The sequence below is a fragment of the Nannobrachium achirus genome, assembly GCF_963921795.1.
Source record: "Nannobrachium achirus genome assembly, chromosome: 4".
In the NCBI taxonomy this organism is placed as follows: domain Eukaryota; kingdom Metazoa; phylum Chordata; class Actinopteri; order Myctophiformes; family Myctophidae; genus Nannobrachium; species Nannobrachium achirus.
Window position 1 is genome coordinate 22,232,130 of NC_137813.1, and position 17,273 is coordinate 22,249,402.

At 43.0% G+C, this 17,273-nt stretch overlaps 1 protein-coding gene across 1 annotated transcript in view; it reads right to left on the reverse strand.

Moving 5' to 3' along the window:
- vwa3a (von Willebrand factor A domain containing 3A) overlaps positions 1–17,273 on the reverse strand; it is a gene marked incomplete at both ends in the record, with an annotated part of 42,605 nt that overhangs the window by 5,952 nt on the left and 19,380 nt on the right. Inside the window, 11 exons of the mRNA XM_080723151.1 lie at positions 2,925–3,045; positions 4,849–5,000; positions 5,488–5,632; positions 8,794–8,938; positions 9,561–9,669; positions 10,224–10,376; positions 10,474–10,571; positions 11,030–11,131; positions 12,245–12,278; positions 12,711–12,781; positions 15,721–15,910. Of these exons, the coding sequence (XP_080579277.1) occupies positions 2,925–3,045; positions 4,849–5,000; positions 5,488–5,632; positions 8,794–8,938; positions 9,561–9,669; positions 10,224–10,376; positions 10,474–10,571; positions 11,030–11,131; positions 12,245–12,278; positions 12,711–12,781; positions 15,721–15,910 (1,320 nt within the window). The remainder of the gene's footprint in view (positions 1–2,924; positions 3,046–4,848; positions 5,001–5,487; positions 5,633–8,793; positions 8,939–9,560; positions 9,670–10,223; positions 10,377–10,473; positions 10,572–11,029; positions 11,132–12,244; positions 12,279–12,710; positions 12,782–15,720; positions 15,911–17,273) is intronic.

A 17,273-nucleotide genomic window follows, 5' to 3' on the forward strand; every position in this document is an offset into this window, starting at 1 on the left:
GAGTGAGTGAGTGAGTGAGTGAGTGAGTGAGTGAGTGAGTGAGTGAGTGAGTGAGTGAGTGAGTGAGTGAGTGAGTGAGTGAGTGTGTGTGTGTGTGTGTGTGTGTGTGTGTGTGTGTGTGTGTGTGTGTGTGTGTGTGTGTGTGTGTGTGTGTGTGTGTGCACGCTGTGACGGGCCGAAATGGTCCCCAAGCCGTCCGTTTCCCAACCCACAGTCACTGTTGTGACGTTGTCTTTAAATGCCCTGTCATTGCGCTTGGCGCGAGCTTGAGAGTGAGCACCGTTGGACCTGTGAATGTGAGGAAGTCTAAAAGTCTGGGTTTCCGAGGCTAGAGGAAGTCAGACCCTCTACACACAGCGTGGAAGCTGTACGTTTTAGCCCGTGAAAAGTGTGCGTTAGGCCGGCCGTTGTGGACGTTAAACCCTGCAGAAGAGGAGCCATTGCACCCCAAGACGGAGCGTTAAACAACAGCCCGATGCGACGCTGGGAGATGTGTTGTTCGAGGAGCAACATTGTTTGGCCGTGAACTTGAACGCCGCCGCCAACCATGGAGTTGTTCCCGTAATCCATTCATCTGAGCTCTTTCATGCATGCCTGTCTGAATCGACCCTAACTGGGAGCGTTAACTTTATTTCGTTTTGACTTGTCTGAACCTGCCGACTTCCTCGGTGAAGTGGAGGAACATTGACTTTGCGTTGCGTGCGGTGTGCTCATTCCGGTGAACGGATAGTTTATTTATTTACTAAAAGACTGGTGCTCATTCATTGAATGATATGGTACACGGCCAATGCTGTGAGAAGTTCAAGTTGTTTTCCCCTCAGCGGAGAAGTCTGTGAATACGGATGAAGAGGAGGATGAGGAGGAAAGTTTGCTGGTGGCTAAAGTACCTAACTCTCGTTACCAGTTGAGGAAAAGGAGTCCAAAACGGTATGGAAAGTAATTTAATGGATACGTAAGGATAGGACCTTACTTCTTTCAGGGGGGGAGGAGTCTGACGGCCCGAAATGGTCCCCAAGCCGTCCGTTTCCCAACCCACAGTCACTGTTGTGACGTTGTCTTTAAATGCCCTGTCATTGCGCCTGGCGCGAGCTTGAGAGTGAGCGCCGTTGGACCTGTGAATGTGAGGAAGTCAGACCCTCTACACACAGCGTGGAAGCTGTACGTTTTAGCCCGTGAAAAGTGTGCGTTAGGCCGGCCGCTGTGGACGTTAAACCCCGCGGAAGAGGAGCCATTGCACCCCAAGACGGAGCGTTAAAGAGCGTGTTGTTCGAGGAGCAACATTGTTTGGCCGTGAACTTGAACGCCGCCGCCAACCATGGAGTTGTTCCCGTAATCCCGTTCATCATCACTGCTGCGCAGGACGGTAATCCATTCATCTGAGCTCTTTCATGCATGCCTGTCTGAATCGACCCTAACTGGGAGCGTTAACTTTATTTCGTTTTGACTTGTCTGAACCTGCCGACTTCCTGGGTGAAGTGGAGGAACATTGACTTTGCGTTGCGTGCGGTGTGCTCATTCCGGTGAACGGATAGTTTATTTATTTACTAAAAGACTGGTGCTCATTCATTGAATGATATGGTACACGGCCAATGCTGTGAGAAGTTCAAGTTGTTTTCCCCTCAGCGGAGAAGTCTGTGAATACGGATGAAGAGGAGGATGAGGAGGAAAGTTTGCTGGTGGCTAAAGTACCTAACTCTCGTTACCAGTTGAGGAAAAGGAGTCCAAAACGGTATGGAAAGTAATTTAATGGATACGTAAGGATAGGACCTTACTTCTTTCAGGGGGGGAGGAGTGTGACGGCCCGAAATGGTCCCCAAGCCGTCCGTTTCCCAACCCACAGTCACTGTTGTGACGTTGTCTTTAAATGCCCTGTCATTGCGCCTGGCGCGAGCTTGAGAGTGAGCGCCGTTGGACCTGTGAATGTGAGGAAGTCAGACCCTCTACACACAGCGTGGAAGCTGTACGTTTTAGCCCGTGAAAAGTGTGCGTTAGGCCGGCCGTTGTGGACGTTAAACCCCGCGGAAGAGGAGCCATTGCACCCCAAGACGGAGCGTTAAACAACAGCCCGATGCGACGCTGGGAGATGTGTTGTTCGAGGAGCAACATTGTTTGGCCGTGAACTTGAACGCCGCCGCCAACCATGGAGTTGTTCCCGTAATCCCGTTCATCATCACTGCTGCGCAGGACGGTAATTCATTCATCTGAGCTCTTTCATGCATGCCTGTCTGAATCGACCCTAACTGGGAGCGTTAACTTTATTTCGTTTTGACTTGTCTGAACCTGCCGACTTCCTGGGTGAAGTGGAGGAACATTGACTTTGCGTTGCGTGCGGTGTGCTCATTCCGGTGAACGGATAGTTTATTTATTTACTAAAAGACTGGTGCTCATTCATTGAATGATATGGTACACGGCCAATGCTGTGAGAAGTTCAAGTGTGTTTTCGTGTGAAACGTAACTTGTATGTAACCTAAGGTGCTCTGAGTGAGCTGACTATATTTTGTTCTTATTTTCTTTGTTTTTCTCCCTTTGTTGGGTTTATGGTTTGTTGTTTGCATTTGATGATCTGGGTTATTATGAACTTGTGATGATGATGAGTTGAATGCTTTTTGGGCTGGTTTCAATCATTAAATGAGTTGAACTTGAATTGTCAAAGTGTGTTGTGTTGGTTTATTTCTCAACAAAGGTTATATTTTAAATATAAATCCTTTGTGCGGTATTCACATGGTTTAAACTCCAGATGAGGAAGAACTCATAATATATATATAAAAAAGGAGAAGTATCAAATCAAATATTTCTCTGGTAGACAGAGTCTACCTGGCACCCCTGAACAAATATAAGTGGAAACCGTTACAGTGTGCGCGCGTGCGTGCGTGCGTGCGTGCGTGCGTGCGTGCGTGCGTGCGTGTGTGTGTGTGTGCGCTCACGTCTACATCACGGCCCCCGGAAGCCAACAGTCTGGTGATGAGTGTCTCTGCATGGTCGTGGCCGCAGTGATAGCGTCCCCCAGTTTGGTGGGCCATGTCCCTCAGGAAGTCATTTGCCACGCTGTTTAGAGCCAATGAGCAAACATGCATGCAATGAAAAATAACTCATTGGTGTTCACGGTCAAGGTGACATTTATGGACTGAATTCTGTAAATCGTGGCTAATGGAGTAGCAGCAGCTTTGGCTAAAACCACTTTACACATCGTTTTTTGGGGGCATAAAAAGGAACCCTTAAATGGCATGTTGATGGCATAATCGCAAAGTAACCGGTTCGATTCCAATTGAAGTTAACCCATTTAGGCCTATAATTATTGAATGCTTTAACCAGTGAAAAATAGCAGATATACAAGCTCACAGTGCGGCACCGAGTGCCGCGCTGCGAGCTTGTACATCTGCTATTTTTGAAAAGTCATGATATTTCTTTGCAAGTCTTTGAATATATCTACTTAAAAGCGAACATTTGTAACTCAAATATTTGCTTCTGGGTGGTCCCTGGAACAACATATTTTGAGATGGGGGTCCGTGGCTAAATACCTGTAATTTTGGGGGTCCTTGACATGAAAAGGTTTTAGAACAGCATGATTTAGAGGAAGGATTTAGAAGTCGTGTCAAAGATCGGGTCAAAGATATTCAAAGACTTGCATTCATTTTCACGATTTTTCAAAAATAGCAGATCTACAAGCTCGCAGCGCGGCACTCGGTGCCGCGCTGTGAGCTTGTATATCTGCTATTTTTCTAAAGTTAAAGCATAAAATAATGGTTAAAGTGGTTCAAATCTAACGCGACTCGGGCGCGTTCCAGGTATTTGAGAGTTAACAGCTTATCCTATATAAATAAAGCAAACACATTATATAAAAAATGAACCCTTATACAGTAGCTCTTGTTTCCCCACTCAGATTTAACCACATGAACCAGCATCATGATCAGCAAAAATGGCAGTTCTACAAGCTCACTACACGTTCTTTTGCGAATGAGAGCAGCTTGAAGAGCAGCTATTTTCTCCGAAGGGATTTGGTGCAGAGGGGGGACTCCAGTCCCCTGAGGGACTCCAATCAATCAAGTAGGTCGTCTGTGTCAGGTGGAAACCTCATATGTCCAAAACAGTTATTTTTCAGGATTCAAATTCAAAAGCATCAAAAGAAGCAGATCAAGCTTGTAAATCTGCTACTTTTGATGCTTTTGTGTGACTCTGTAGTAAGATCAAATAGGTAATTCATTTATGAAAAAAGAACACCCGTGTGAAGTGAGCAGTGCTGCTGCTGCTGCTGCTGCTGCTGCTGCTGCTGATGATGATGATGATAGACCCACATGACTTATCATTATATTGTCCAATCAGAAAAGGGACATACGGTTACGTAATGAGTATTTGATACACTGTCCATTTTGCATGGAGATACACAAAACTAGCACACTCAAAAAACAGGAAAAGTAGAAATATCAAGATAATAGGTTTCTGCCAAGGTTTTCAGGCCAAGGACCCCTTAGTTGAGATAGAGATGAAGCAAGGACCCCCACAACCTTTTCAGAGATATAGTTTCCATCCATATAGTTTCATAGTTTATGTACGTATTTTGGATTCATGTCAATTTGTGTTTTCAGATATTTAACAACTTGAACTGTCAATACTTAATAAAGTTGACCTTTCACTGCTCTTTTTCCCCTCTACACCAAACTCTTTGCCAATCGAGCTTGTAGATCTGTGATTTTTGGCCAAAGTTCTCGGAATAAGGACACTACGGTTCACGTATGTGGTTGATATAAAAAAGTCACACAAAGATTTGGAGGACCCCCTATGGTAACTCTGAGGACCCCTTCGACTCCCTGTTGAAGTCCCTTGATATAGGGTTTGCTGTGTAAGCAGTACCTGTCAGAACAGTTGTAAGACACAGTGTGCACAGTGATGTGTCTGTCAGCGGTCAGTCTCTTGGTCTCTTGGAGCACCAAGCTACAGCTGCAATCAGGCTTGCCGTCACTCAGCAAGTACAGACCCACCCTGTCCTCGAACCCACAGCCAGCCTGGAGGGAACAGAACCATGCCACCGTTAATAATACATTAAACATACATGAGGTCATAAGATCACAAATGGTAAAACATGCATGGCACGAAATCAATGGAAAAAAAAACATTGAAAGATACAATTCTGAGAAATTGCAAGTGTGGTTGCCGTGACCACTTTTCCCAAATTTGGGAATATTTTCATTTCTGCATTTTCCCATTCAAGTCAATGGAGAAAATGTATTCACAAATATACAAATTAAACTATATAACGTATCTCTAGCAGAATGCAAGCGAGTCCCGGTAGAGCCGGTCGATTTGACATAATATGGCCAAGTGTGTGCCACCAAAACTGTGGGAGGAGTAGCGCAGCAAAATAAAGTTTATCCAGATAGAAGGAAAGATGGAAAGATGGAATACAGTAAGTCGGACAAGTACTACAGTGTATTTGTCCTATAGTGTACTTGTCACACAAAAACAATCTGTGGAAACAATAGCTTGTCTCACCTGCAGAGCACCCAGTGTGTTGGTGCACCCGTGGGTGTCCAGCTGAGACACCCACTCCAAGGCACTGCGGCACTGCTCCTCACCGGGCTCCTGTAGTGCTGTGTGCCACACCCTCACCTCCTCGGAGAATGCAACTAAGGAGAACCTGGGGGGGGGTGTTATTATTTTATGCTTTAACTATTGAAAAATAGCAGATATACAAGCTCACAGCGCGGCACCGAGTGCCGCGCTGTGAGCGAAAAATCGTGAAAATTTGAATTTTGACCCGATTCTATAAGTGTCTTTTGAATCCTTGTAAGGTTTTTTGAAAACCCTATGTTTCTATGTAAGCAATCTGGCTAGCCATCGTCAAATAAAAGGTCCTTTTCACTCAACTGGAGCTCAGTTCGTCTGTTCTTGAGAGACTACTATGTCAGTGGTTCTCAAACCTTTTCATGTGAAGGACCCCCAAACTGATATTTATTTGGCCATGGACCTGCATCTCAAAATATCTAGTTTCAGGGACCACCCAGAAGCAAAATTTGAGTTACAAACGTTCGCTTTAAAAAGACATATATTCAAAGATTTGCGCACATTTTCACGACTTTTTCAAAAATAGTATTTTTCAATAGCTAAAGCATTCAATAATTCTAGGCCTAGCCTAAATGGGTTAAACACTAGGGCCAAGTAGAGATGCTGCTGGTAGATCACGGGATCCACATGGTAACGGCGTGGCTCTAATGTGGATCTTGGACATCTTCAGGCGGCCAGCCTGTGATGTCGGTCAACTATGACGTCAGTCGTCTATAACAGGGGTCTTCAACGTTTTCAGGCCATGGACCCAGCTTAGTTGAGAGAGAGAGATGAAGCAGGGACCCCCACAACCTTTTCAGAGATTCCATATAGTTTCATCGTTGACAGCACAGTCATCGGTGTATTTTGGATTCATGTCAATTTGTGTTTTCAGATATTTAACCACTTGAACCGTCAATACTTAATAAACTTGACCTTTCACTCTGTACTTAGTCTGCTCTTTTTCCCCTCTACACCAAACCTCTTTGCCAAAAATAGCCGATCTACAAGCTGCGAGGCGTTGTGAGCTTGTAGGCTGTAGGCTAAAGTTCTCAGAATATGGACGCTAGGGTTCAAGTGGTTAATATAAAAAAGGAGAAAAGAGGTTTCTATCACTCAAATATTTGGAGGACCCCCTGTAGTAACTCTGGGGACCCCCTAGGGGTCCCGGACCCCTGGTTGAAGACCCCTGATCTATAACATATATAATTATGATGTACTCTATGACCCCAAATTTGGGCAAGGTTTCAGCCCAATAAGAGTCCTTTTGACTTCCATTATAAAAGGTTGAGTTAAAATATTTAAAAAAGTATAAAACATAATATATGTGGCAAAACAAAATAGTGTAGATACTTTCGTGGGCAACAGGCAGTGTGCACAAGAGATTTTGGCACTGATTATTCCAGCAGTTTACGAGATTCGCTCTGGACACACAGACACAAGACCAATAACACGTAGATCTCTTCCTACATGCCCTGTGTCCATTTGGTCTTCAGAAACTGGCCTCCAAACAATCTTTAGTGTGAATAAAAAGTCAGCAGGCAATAGAGAGAGAGCATCTTTTGATCGGGAATTGTCTTTCTACTGAAATCCGGGAAGCTAACAACAGGTCTGCCTAGGTAGCAGTCTATTCCAGCCCCAGCTTCTGACAGGAAAATACTCAGGACCTCTCTTGTCCCTTCTATGAGCCTGCTTTATCTCATCACTGTTTCACCTCCCCTGTCTGAGTGTGTCATGTTTGTGTGAGTGATGTTTCTAAATGGAATCTAGGTCATGTAGTACCCTACTGTACATTCCAGGCTGTAATGTGATCTTACTGATGGCCCAGAAGTTCTTTCCAATATTGATTAAATATTGTATTAACAGTTTGTAAAAGGTACAGCTATACAACTATGCTAAAAGAATAACAGAACAGCTGATCTGCGTCAGACAGCACCATATCTTGGCAAACAACCCATGGACTTCCCCATCCCTGATGATCCTGCGGCTCCCATAAGCATGGTCTTCCATTTGAGTGTTCCAGACAACTTTTTCCCAAGAATGTCCGTCCCCGAGCACGTTTCAACTTTTTAATCGGTTATTGTTGTTTTATTATTGACATTGATGTGCTGGGAGAAATACAACAATGTGCAAACACAGCAGCAAGATTTGTGAACTGTTGTGACAAAAAAAGGCTAGAAACACAACCACCCTAAGGACTACAAACCATGGTTTGATATCTAGACCCACTGTACATACAGTATGGAACAGAGCTGCAACCTTTAAATGCATTTTGAGAAGAAATAATGCTGCTATTTGTTCGAAAAGCTACCCTGTACATATATAAAATGTCACAATGCGACATAGCTCTGTTTTGCTGTACCCCCTCCAACTGTTTATGTGTTCCCCATTTTTAACTGTTTTTATTTTGCATTTGTGACACTTGCTTTGGCAATGTAAACGTATGTTTTCTCATGCCAATAAAGCTCCTTTGAATTGAATTGAATTGAATTGAATTGGCTTGGATGGGTGGAGATAGGCCAGATACAGCCATTTCCACCAAGTGGGGCAGCCTGGAAAACACTGTCCAGCACTCTATTCTGAGCTGCAATGCTGACTCTACAGTGCAACAATGTCAAAAAGAATAAAACTGGACATTAGGTCATTATTTTCAACGCCGTGTGAGTAATGAATCGTAGCACTTCTTAAATGAAAAACACGTCCTTGGTGTGTCCTGACCTTAACTGATGTGCGTCAGAAAGCACCATATGTTACAGCAAATACCTGTGGACTTCACCAGCCCCATTCACAGTCCTGTGGTTCCACTTCAACTCTTGACCATGGCTGTGTGTGTCATATTTTATTTTGTCATGTATTTTATGACAACGTTTCTCAACGTTGGGTTAGTGGACCAACAGGGTTCCAAATAGGCCTTTATGGGTCTGTAACACTGAGTATACAAATGCAATCAAATTGACCATAACAGGCTCATTTCGTTGCATTTGTACACTCAGTTATATGAACACTTGTATACCGTGTAAATTGTGTATCTCAGAGATTTTAAAAGGGGGCCCTGTCTTTTGTGACGGTTCCTTCCATTTCTTTTCCGTCAAGGGTTTTTACTTTGGAGTTTTTCCTCACCTGATTAAAGGTCTATGGACAGGCTGTGTTGCTTTGTATCCCTTGTTAAATGTGGACCTGTGAAACCCTTTGCGACTACAGTCAACAGTGATTAAGGGCTGTACATATTAACTTGACCCACGCTTTTGTCCCTACCTGATCCTGTTGTGGTGCAGCTGGTCCCAGATTAACGAGGACAAGTCTCGTTTCAGCTGTGCCAGACAGGGGGCCATGGAGCCAGACACATCCACCAGGACACACACATCCTTCTCCAGGACCGTCCCGAACACACGCCTGCTCCCTGGAGGACGGACGGATGAGGGACAGAGGACGAGATGAGAGGAAATAAAGCTTGAAATGTATTCTATTTTACTGTGGTCATTTAACCCTAGAGAAATAGTTCTCAAACTTTAAAATGTCAAGGTCTCCCCTTTAACTCTGACAGTATACAAATGAAACCAAATGGACCATTTGGTTTCATTTGTATACAGTCTGAGTTACATACTTGTATGGGTCAATTTAGACCTCCCAAAAGTAACCCAGAGAGTCCCTGGACCCCACTTTGAGGACCACTGCCCTGGAGTGTCAAAAGTTTAATTACATTCAAACTAACACTGAGGATTTACTGTAGACAGCAGAATGTTATTAACCTCCAACCTGCAGCTCGCAAAATGTTCAGGAAATGTAACTACATTTAAAATGATATGAAAATGATATTCAAAATATTGAACAGGCATGTACTTATGTGTACAAAAAAAAAGTACAATCATTGAATTAATTAATCAACTTAATTCAATTCATTTACATCCTTTTCATATCATTCATTGTTCCATTTTTAGTTCACCGCGTCAGCTCAGACATGCGACATTTGATTAAATGAAATCTTAAAGTAATGGCATGAAGTCTGAGGGTGAGCAGCTAACCTGTAAGCAGCCAGCGTAGTCTCTGAAGGTAGCGCTGCAACAGTCGGTGTGTCTGAGACAGATAGTCTTCCAGCTCTCCTGGAGTCAGCTGCAGATGTTTTACTGCCCCCTGACATCCACAAGCACAATCAAACATGACCTTTAATGATGACATTTGTATACCTATACGCTCAGTGTTGGAAACAGTACTCAAAATGTTTGCTTAAGTAAAAGTATCAATACTGCAATATAGAAATACTCTGTTATAAGTAAAAGTCCGGAATTCAAAATGTACTTGAGTAAAAGTACAAAGGTATTGGCTTCAAAATGTACTTAAAGTACCAAAAGTAAAAGCACTCATTATGCAGAATGTCCCATTTCAGGTTTTCAAATGTATAAATATCTTTTGAAAATAGCCGGATCGGCTATTTTCAAAAATGACCAAAATGTATATACTGTATAGGTTAATGTATGTTTAATCACAATCTACAAAGTAACAAGTAACTAAAGTTCTCAAATAAATGTAGTGGAGTAAAAAGTACAATATTTGGATCCGAGATGTAGTGGTGCAGTTAAGTACAGTACTTAAATAAATGTATACTACTTCACACCACTGCCTACGCTTCTTATGCTTGTTAAATGTGTGTGCCAGAAATCTCTGTCTCCGCTTTAGTCTCCGCTCACGTTGATTTGGACACTGGGGAATATGGAGCAGTATCTGGCAGAGACAGCCTTGAGAACAGAGGGAACCAGCTTCTTCCGATGAGCACAGTCTGGTCCAGACAGGAGGCGGTGAAGGTCCAGCTTCAGCCTCCTGACACTGTAATGCTTCAGCCACTAGGTGGCAGTAAAGGGGAGGGAAAGGGTTCTGCTGTTATGATGAGTGGATGGATGATGAGTACATAATGAAATCTTCATGATTTGTGCATTATACCTGTTTAGTGGAGCAGAGGTCTTCTTGTTTGCGCAGAGCCACAGAGGGTATGGACTTGCGTACACTTTTAGGTTGGGGGTAAGACTTGAACGTCACACCTTTAACAAAGCATGTTTGCATTAATGAAATATATTGAAGATTTATAGCTATATTTACATCCATTTCCTAAACTTCTTTGCCTTTCTTTACTATTTTGACATTTTGACAAAAACATTTAAAAGTACTTCAAATAGCCGATCTACATCGACATGTTGTGAGCTTTTAGATCAGCTATTTGAAATATCCCAAAAATGTTTTTAAAAATAGTAAAAAAAAAAAAAAGGCAAATAAGTTGGATAAGGGGTAAGGCATGGATGAAAAAAGAGGCCTTAAATGCCATGTCATCTGATATATATAGGTGAGTGTGTGTGTGTGTGTGTGTGTGTGTGTGTGTGTGTGTGTGTGTGTGTGTGTGTGTGTGTGTGTGTGTGTGTGTGTGTGTGTGTGCGTGCGTGCGTGCGTGCGTGCGTGCGTGCGTGCGTGCGTGCGTGTGCGTGCGTGCGTGTGTGGTTCTCACCCAAATTGCCATCTTCAAGGTAGAAGAAAGACTGGGACACATAATTGCATTTCTTCTCCTTGGATTTAGTACTTAATGGCCTCTTCCCACTCTTGGACTGACCTGAGGCCACAATCAACGTTTCACATTTAATCAATAACCCATTAGAGGATTGTAAAAGCTAGTATTCTAGCTTAATAATAACAATTCATTTCATATCTCTTTCGGGGAAACAACAAAGAACTGACATCTTGCAACTGTATATGGTACTAAAAATAAACGTGAGTCTTTACTCATCATGACCACATGATAAAAGCCAAGCATGAAAACGTCTGATTCATGTTGTGTCAGTGTCAGCGTGACTATCCGCCAGGTAAACAACAACAACAGCGCGTCCCCAGTGCGGGTGATTTTGGAAGAGGACAGAAATAGAACTATCATCTTTTATTCAGGAGACAGCAGACAGAATGCCAAACCTGAGCTGACAGCATAATGCACTACACATAATTAAAAAAGGAAGAAAAGGCTAGTCTCATATCGTTGTTGTTGGGTGGAAACCTTGTATGTCCTTGTATGTATGTGATTATCATTTTGAAAACGAGTGAGAATAGCCGATCTACAAGCACACAACACCTCGCACCTAGTTTTGTGTGACAGTCTTATTTGAAGAAGCAGGGCTTTACTTTACGAAAAAAAACGCACAAATTAGAAAAACGTGGAGATACAAGGTTTCTTCCTGACAGTGACGATATGAGACTGCAGAGGAAGTGGAGCCTGGGCTTCTTGAAAGAAGCGCTGTAGCATTCTGATTTATTTTGAAGTTTGTTGGTGGAGATTTATCATTTACTTTGTTTTGGATGCAGCTGCTTCAAGGACGTTTCAATAGATATCCTTACAGTTAATTACAATTTCAGCAAGTTGGCATTTCCCACACATTCTTTCACCTGAATTACCTGGGTGAATATAAGCTCTGGCAGTGCTGGAAACCTCTGACTTGGCTTGCTGAAATCAAACACAAGTTAACTTTTTTTCCCCTTTTTTTTTTTAAATAACACAAGTATGCATTTTATTTCATATGCTGAATAAAAAATCTTTGTGAGCTCACCAGCCTGGCTATGGTGAGTGCTGTGGGTTTAGGCAGGGGAATGGGTCCCTCTCTGGATCCCAAGTGCTGGGGGATCAGAGCTGAGCAGTTATGCCCAGCGGGGACCACCTCATCTGGGCATGTACATATACCTCTCTTGGTCAGAGCCTCCACCAGCTTGAAACTCTGGAATGACAGATAGAAACGGTGAAATGTCTGCTACGGTGGCTATTTCTTTCAGCTCATAAAAAAAAGAAACAATGCTCTCAACTCCAAAGTCTTACAGTATATAGTGTAAGTAACTGGCGCAGTGCAGACTCACACACCGATCACCACACTAATCACGTTTATAATCAGCAGAAGTTTGTTTCATACGTTTCTTTTTACTTATTTGTTTGTTTTATCAAATGTTGTGAAGTAGAAAACGTTGTTAATATTATACGTTTTTCAAATTGATTAGAAGATTTTGGACCGTCAAAATATTGGTCAAAACAGTGGTAATCGATGGTCTAAACTCCAAACTCGGGATCGGACCCAAAGAATCTGGCATCAGACAACATACTCACTGTAGCACATTTTATTATTTTATTATTATTTATTTATTACCCATACACTCACCTTCTCCCAGTAACCAGCTGCTTGTCCCATTTCTTCAATTAGCAATGTAATATCATCACTCTCCATGATTCCTGATGGTATAGATAAAACACTCAACGTTAGGTCCGGGGACCACCAGGGGTCCAAATGCACCCTTACGGGTCTGTAACTGTGAGATTGTGTGTTTTTTTTGCACAGTCTCAGAGTTAAATAAACACAGAGGATTTATAGGTTCCCAGATATATAGACCTACATTAAAAAATCACACCCGTGTGAAGTGGAGCTGTGTGTGTGTGTGTGTGTGTGTGTGTGTGTGTGTGTGTGTGTGTGTGTGTGTGTGTGTGTGGATCATGTGTACCGATTTTTGTGACATTTGAAGAAAATATGTAGGAAAAGGAGCAAAAAGTGTGTTTTGGAGAAAATTCAAGATGGCGGAAAATCTATCATGGCGCAAATGGGCGTGGCCTATATGGGGAGATGCGTCATGACCCAAGGAATCCAGGGAAAAAATATTTTTAATTTTCCGACCTACGGTTCAAGAGTTACAGGCCAAAACGTAAAGTGGGGTGTTATGGCGCCACCATGCGGCCAAATGACAATTATTTTTTATTTAATCCTTGAAATCATTATGAACCTCCTCTCCAAGTCTTGAAACTCTAGCCCCTATGGTTTGCGAGAGACAAATAATTGAATGTGAGTTTTTGCGATTCCCATTATAAGTCAATGGGGAAAATTAATTCACTAATAAATTAATATCAATTAAACTATTGAACCTTTCTCTTAGCAAGTTACTAGCCCACGATTCCCGAGTAAGCCGGTCGATTTGACATATGGCGCGAGTGTGTGGTGGCAAAACTGTGGGACTAGTAGCGTGCCGAAGTTTAGGAAGTTCAGGCTACATACACACAGACACACACACAGACAGACAGACAGACAGACCCACACGGCCACGTATAGGGAGCCTGTGCTTCACACAGCTCCAAAAACGAATTGTATCATGTCATGCCAAACTGGGGGTTCTTGAAATTAAAAAGGTTGAGAATCACTGACATAAAATAAGTCTGAGAAGGTTTTCCAGGCACAATATCATGAAACATGCAAGAGAAAACACACATCAATGAGTGTTGAACGTTAATATTATTTACCATTATTGGGATCAATTATTTTTCAATGCAATAATTTCAAAACTAATACACAATCTTCTTCAACTCTTTCCAGTAAAAAAACAACGCACGCACGCACGCACGCACGCGCACACACACACACACACACACACACACACACACACACACACACACACACACACACACACACACACACACACACACACACACACACACACACACACACACACACACACAACAACATCCCATGACATGGATACTGTCCAAATCATCAATCATCTTAAGAGAGACTACCTTTCTGTACCAATCAAAATTACATCCATAAGCCAACAGAACACCTTGTGATATCATTCACAGGCTCCACACTAAGTAGCTGTTTACACTATAACATCCATCTGCAACAATATAACAATCTTGAGGGGAGGATTATGTATAACAACACACTAATCTCTCAAGACAGATCCTGCAATTTATTTATTTACCGAATGGCTTCCCAGATGGATAACACACTGACGGATGGCATTATTACCAAGATTACAACTACCCATTCAAATCCGGTGTGTTCATTTATCTCTGAGAATGTAAAAGCACCCAGAGCTAAATGAAGACTCTAAATGTCATCATGTGCCTCCCTCTGTCTCTCCCCATCTACTTAATGTCTAGTTTTCCAGTGTGTCCTTTAATCAGGCCGTCACAAGGGGGGGAAAAGTGGGACTGAGTTACCAGGGCCCAAGGTGGAGGGGCCTTAATTATTTTATACTTCAGTTATTGAAAAATAGCAGATATACAAGCAGCACGGCACCGAGTGCCACGCTGCGAGCTGGTAGATCTGCTATTTTTTTTTTAAGTTGTGAAAATGCGTGCAAGTCTTTGAATATTATGTATTTTTTAAGCGAACATTTGTAACTCAAATTTAGCTTCTGGGGGGTCCCTGGAACTAAATATTTTGAAAAGGGGGTCCAAATACATATAATTTTGGGGGTCCTTCACATGAAACGGTTTGAGCACCACTGACATAGAAACATAGGTTTTTCAAAAGATCTTAGAAGGATTTGGAATTCAAAGACTTTTTCACGGCACTCGGTGCCGCGCTGTGAGCTTGTACCGGTATATCTTCTATTTTTCAATAGTTAAAGAACAGAATAATGCGTAATAATGCGTTCCCATGCAGTCTAAATGGGTTAAACCCCCTCCCCCTATGAAGAACATTCATGGGGGGCTCGCAGTGAATCCTTGTACCCAGGGCCCAGAATTTGGTGCCACACCCCTGGTCTTTCAGTGTGTCCTCTAATGTTAGATAGAGCTGCTGTCTTATTGGAATGCTGCACAGTGCTAGTTGCCGCTCATTTACACCAGGGGGAGTCATGACCTTGTCTGACCTCTCAAGGTGGGAGACTTCGCTTAGTCTGCACCCTCTCCAAAGCTCTTCCCTCGAGTCAATTTAGAACGAGGCCTCTCAGAATGAAAACTAGCTTTGATTAGCTTACGCAGTAAAAAATCCTCACAGTTCATTTATCCATTTCTCAACACAGAGTGCATACTCTCAGAGCTAAATGACCACTCAGGATTGTACAGTGTGGTATCTCATGCATTATAATGAACTGTGGAGGGCCCATATATCCTACTCTGACACTGCATATGGACATTTAAGTGCAGGGATAACCTAATAAACCATTACATCAGCCTATATGCAAGAGCTGTGTGTGACTGTGAGAGGATGTTAGTGTGTGTGTGTGTGTGTGTGTGTGTGTGTGTGTGTGTGTGTGTGTGTGTGTGTGTGTGTGTGTGTGTGTGTGTGTGTGTGTGTGTGTGTGTGTGTGTGTGTGTGTGTGCGCGCGTGCGTGTGCATGTGCGTGTGTGTGTGTGTGTGTGCGTGTGTGTGCATGTGCGTGTGATCTCTCTGGTACCTTCCTCCGTGCACCAATGAAAACGTCCCCTGCCAGCCTGTGCCAGCTCTCTCAGAGCCCCTGCTGTTTCCTGAAGGTCGGTGTAACCGAGGGAAGGGTGCGTGTCTTTCTCTTTGCTGGTGAACAGACACACATGCAGATGCAGGCGCTCGCGGCTGCTGCACTCAGACGCGTATGAACACAGCTCACCCTGAAAAAACGGATGTCATAAATGTTCGGGAAAGGAGTTTGAAATGATACTAAGCACAAAATACAAGTCATCTCTGACGGTCAACAGGAGACATAAACATGAGACATAAACTATTTATTGTAAACGGGAAGGGGGGGACGGACATCTCCTTTGAGAAGGCATCATTTTTGCAGGGAGACACAAACATACATTTTAGTCTAGTGTGCAGTACAGTGCACTGTGTGATTCCTCAAAGTAAAAAACATGAATAGATCCAGACAGCAGGGGGTGCCAGACAACAGTAAATTGCCTTCACAATTCCCCCACTGCAGATTATTCCTTTGCTCTTCCCATGAGAACCATTTGAAAGTTATTTATTTCTTTATTTAGGTCTTCTCTTTCTCATGGTCACAGTCAGTCTGTGTCAGGCTGAAAGTATAGAGGGTATGCGCATGACATCATCATCATCATACCCGGAAGTTATGCGGGAACGCCTACTGAGTGGCATAAAACTACTTTCTGGCCTTGACAGCCCATACATCCAAACAGAAAATCATTAAACGACGTTAAACTCACTTTGCCACTCGATTTGCCATTCACTTTATGCATGTGCATACCCTCTATATCGCTGCTGGGCCTCATACTGTACATCAATGTCAATCAATGTTTTATACATCATTGTTGTACGACAGTGTCACATAAAAATAGCAAAAATAACAGATCTACAACCTGCATTTTTTTTACATCTTTGAAAACTTTTGACGATAATGACAAATTCAAAGTGGTGAAGTATGTGTGTGTGAGTGTTGTGACTGGCATAGGGATGGGACGATATGAAAACGTTATGTCACGATTATTGTAGCCTCGGAAACCCATTCTTCTTTTGGCGATCGGAAGAAAAAAAAGCCTGGGCGATCGCGTTATGATCACTGTTGTAGGAAGTGTAGAATTTCCCTAACCAATCAGAGTGCAGAGAGTGTCGCACCGAATGTGTTGACGTCATGACGCAGCAGCGTTCTCTGCGCTGAGCAGAGGAGCAGAGGGGGGTGGGGGGAGGAGAACACATGCTATTGGCCAGAGACTCACGGAGAGATTCGCCGCGCCCGCCCATCTGCCAACACAAACTGTCCGCGTTAGCTCAGAGTGCGATTATTGTGACCAAAGAAATTGCGATTTAAGATATTCTTGCGATAATCAAAATGTCCCCAACATCCATTATCCTGGGGCGGAACATTTGCCCCCCCCAAAAAAAACATCCTATCTACAAGCTCACAACGCGTCAAGAGATTTGGCATAGAGTGATCATGTACTATCAAGTAGTTTTTCCAGGTCCGTTTGACCAATTATAGAGGGTTTGAGTGGTACCAGATACAGTATGCAGCTC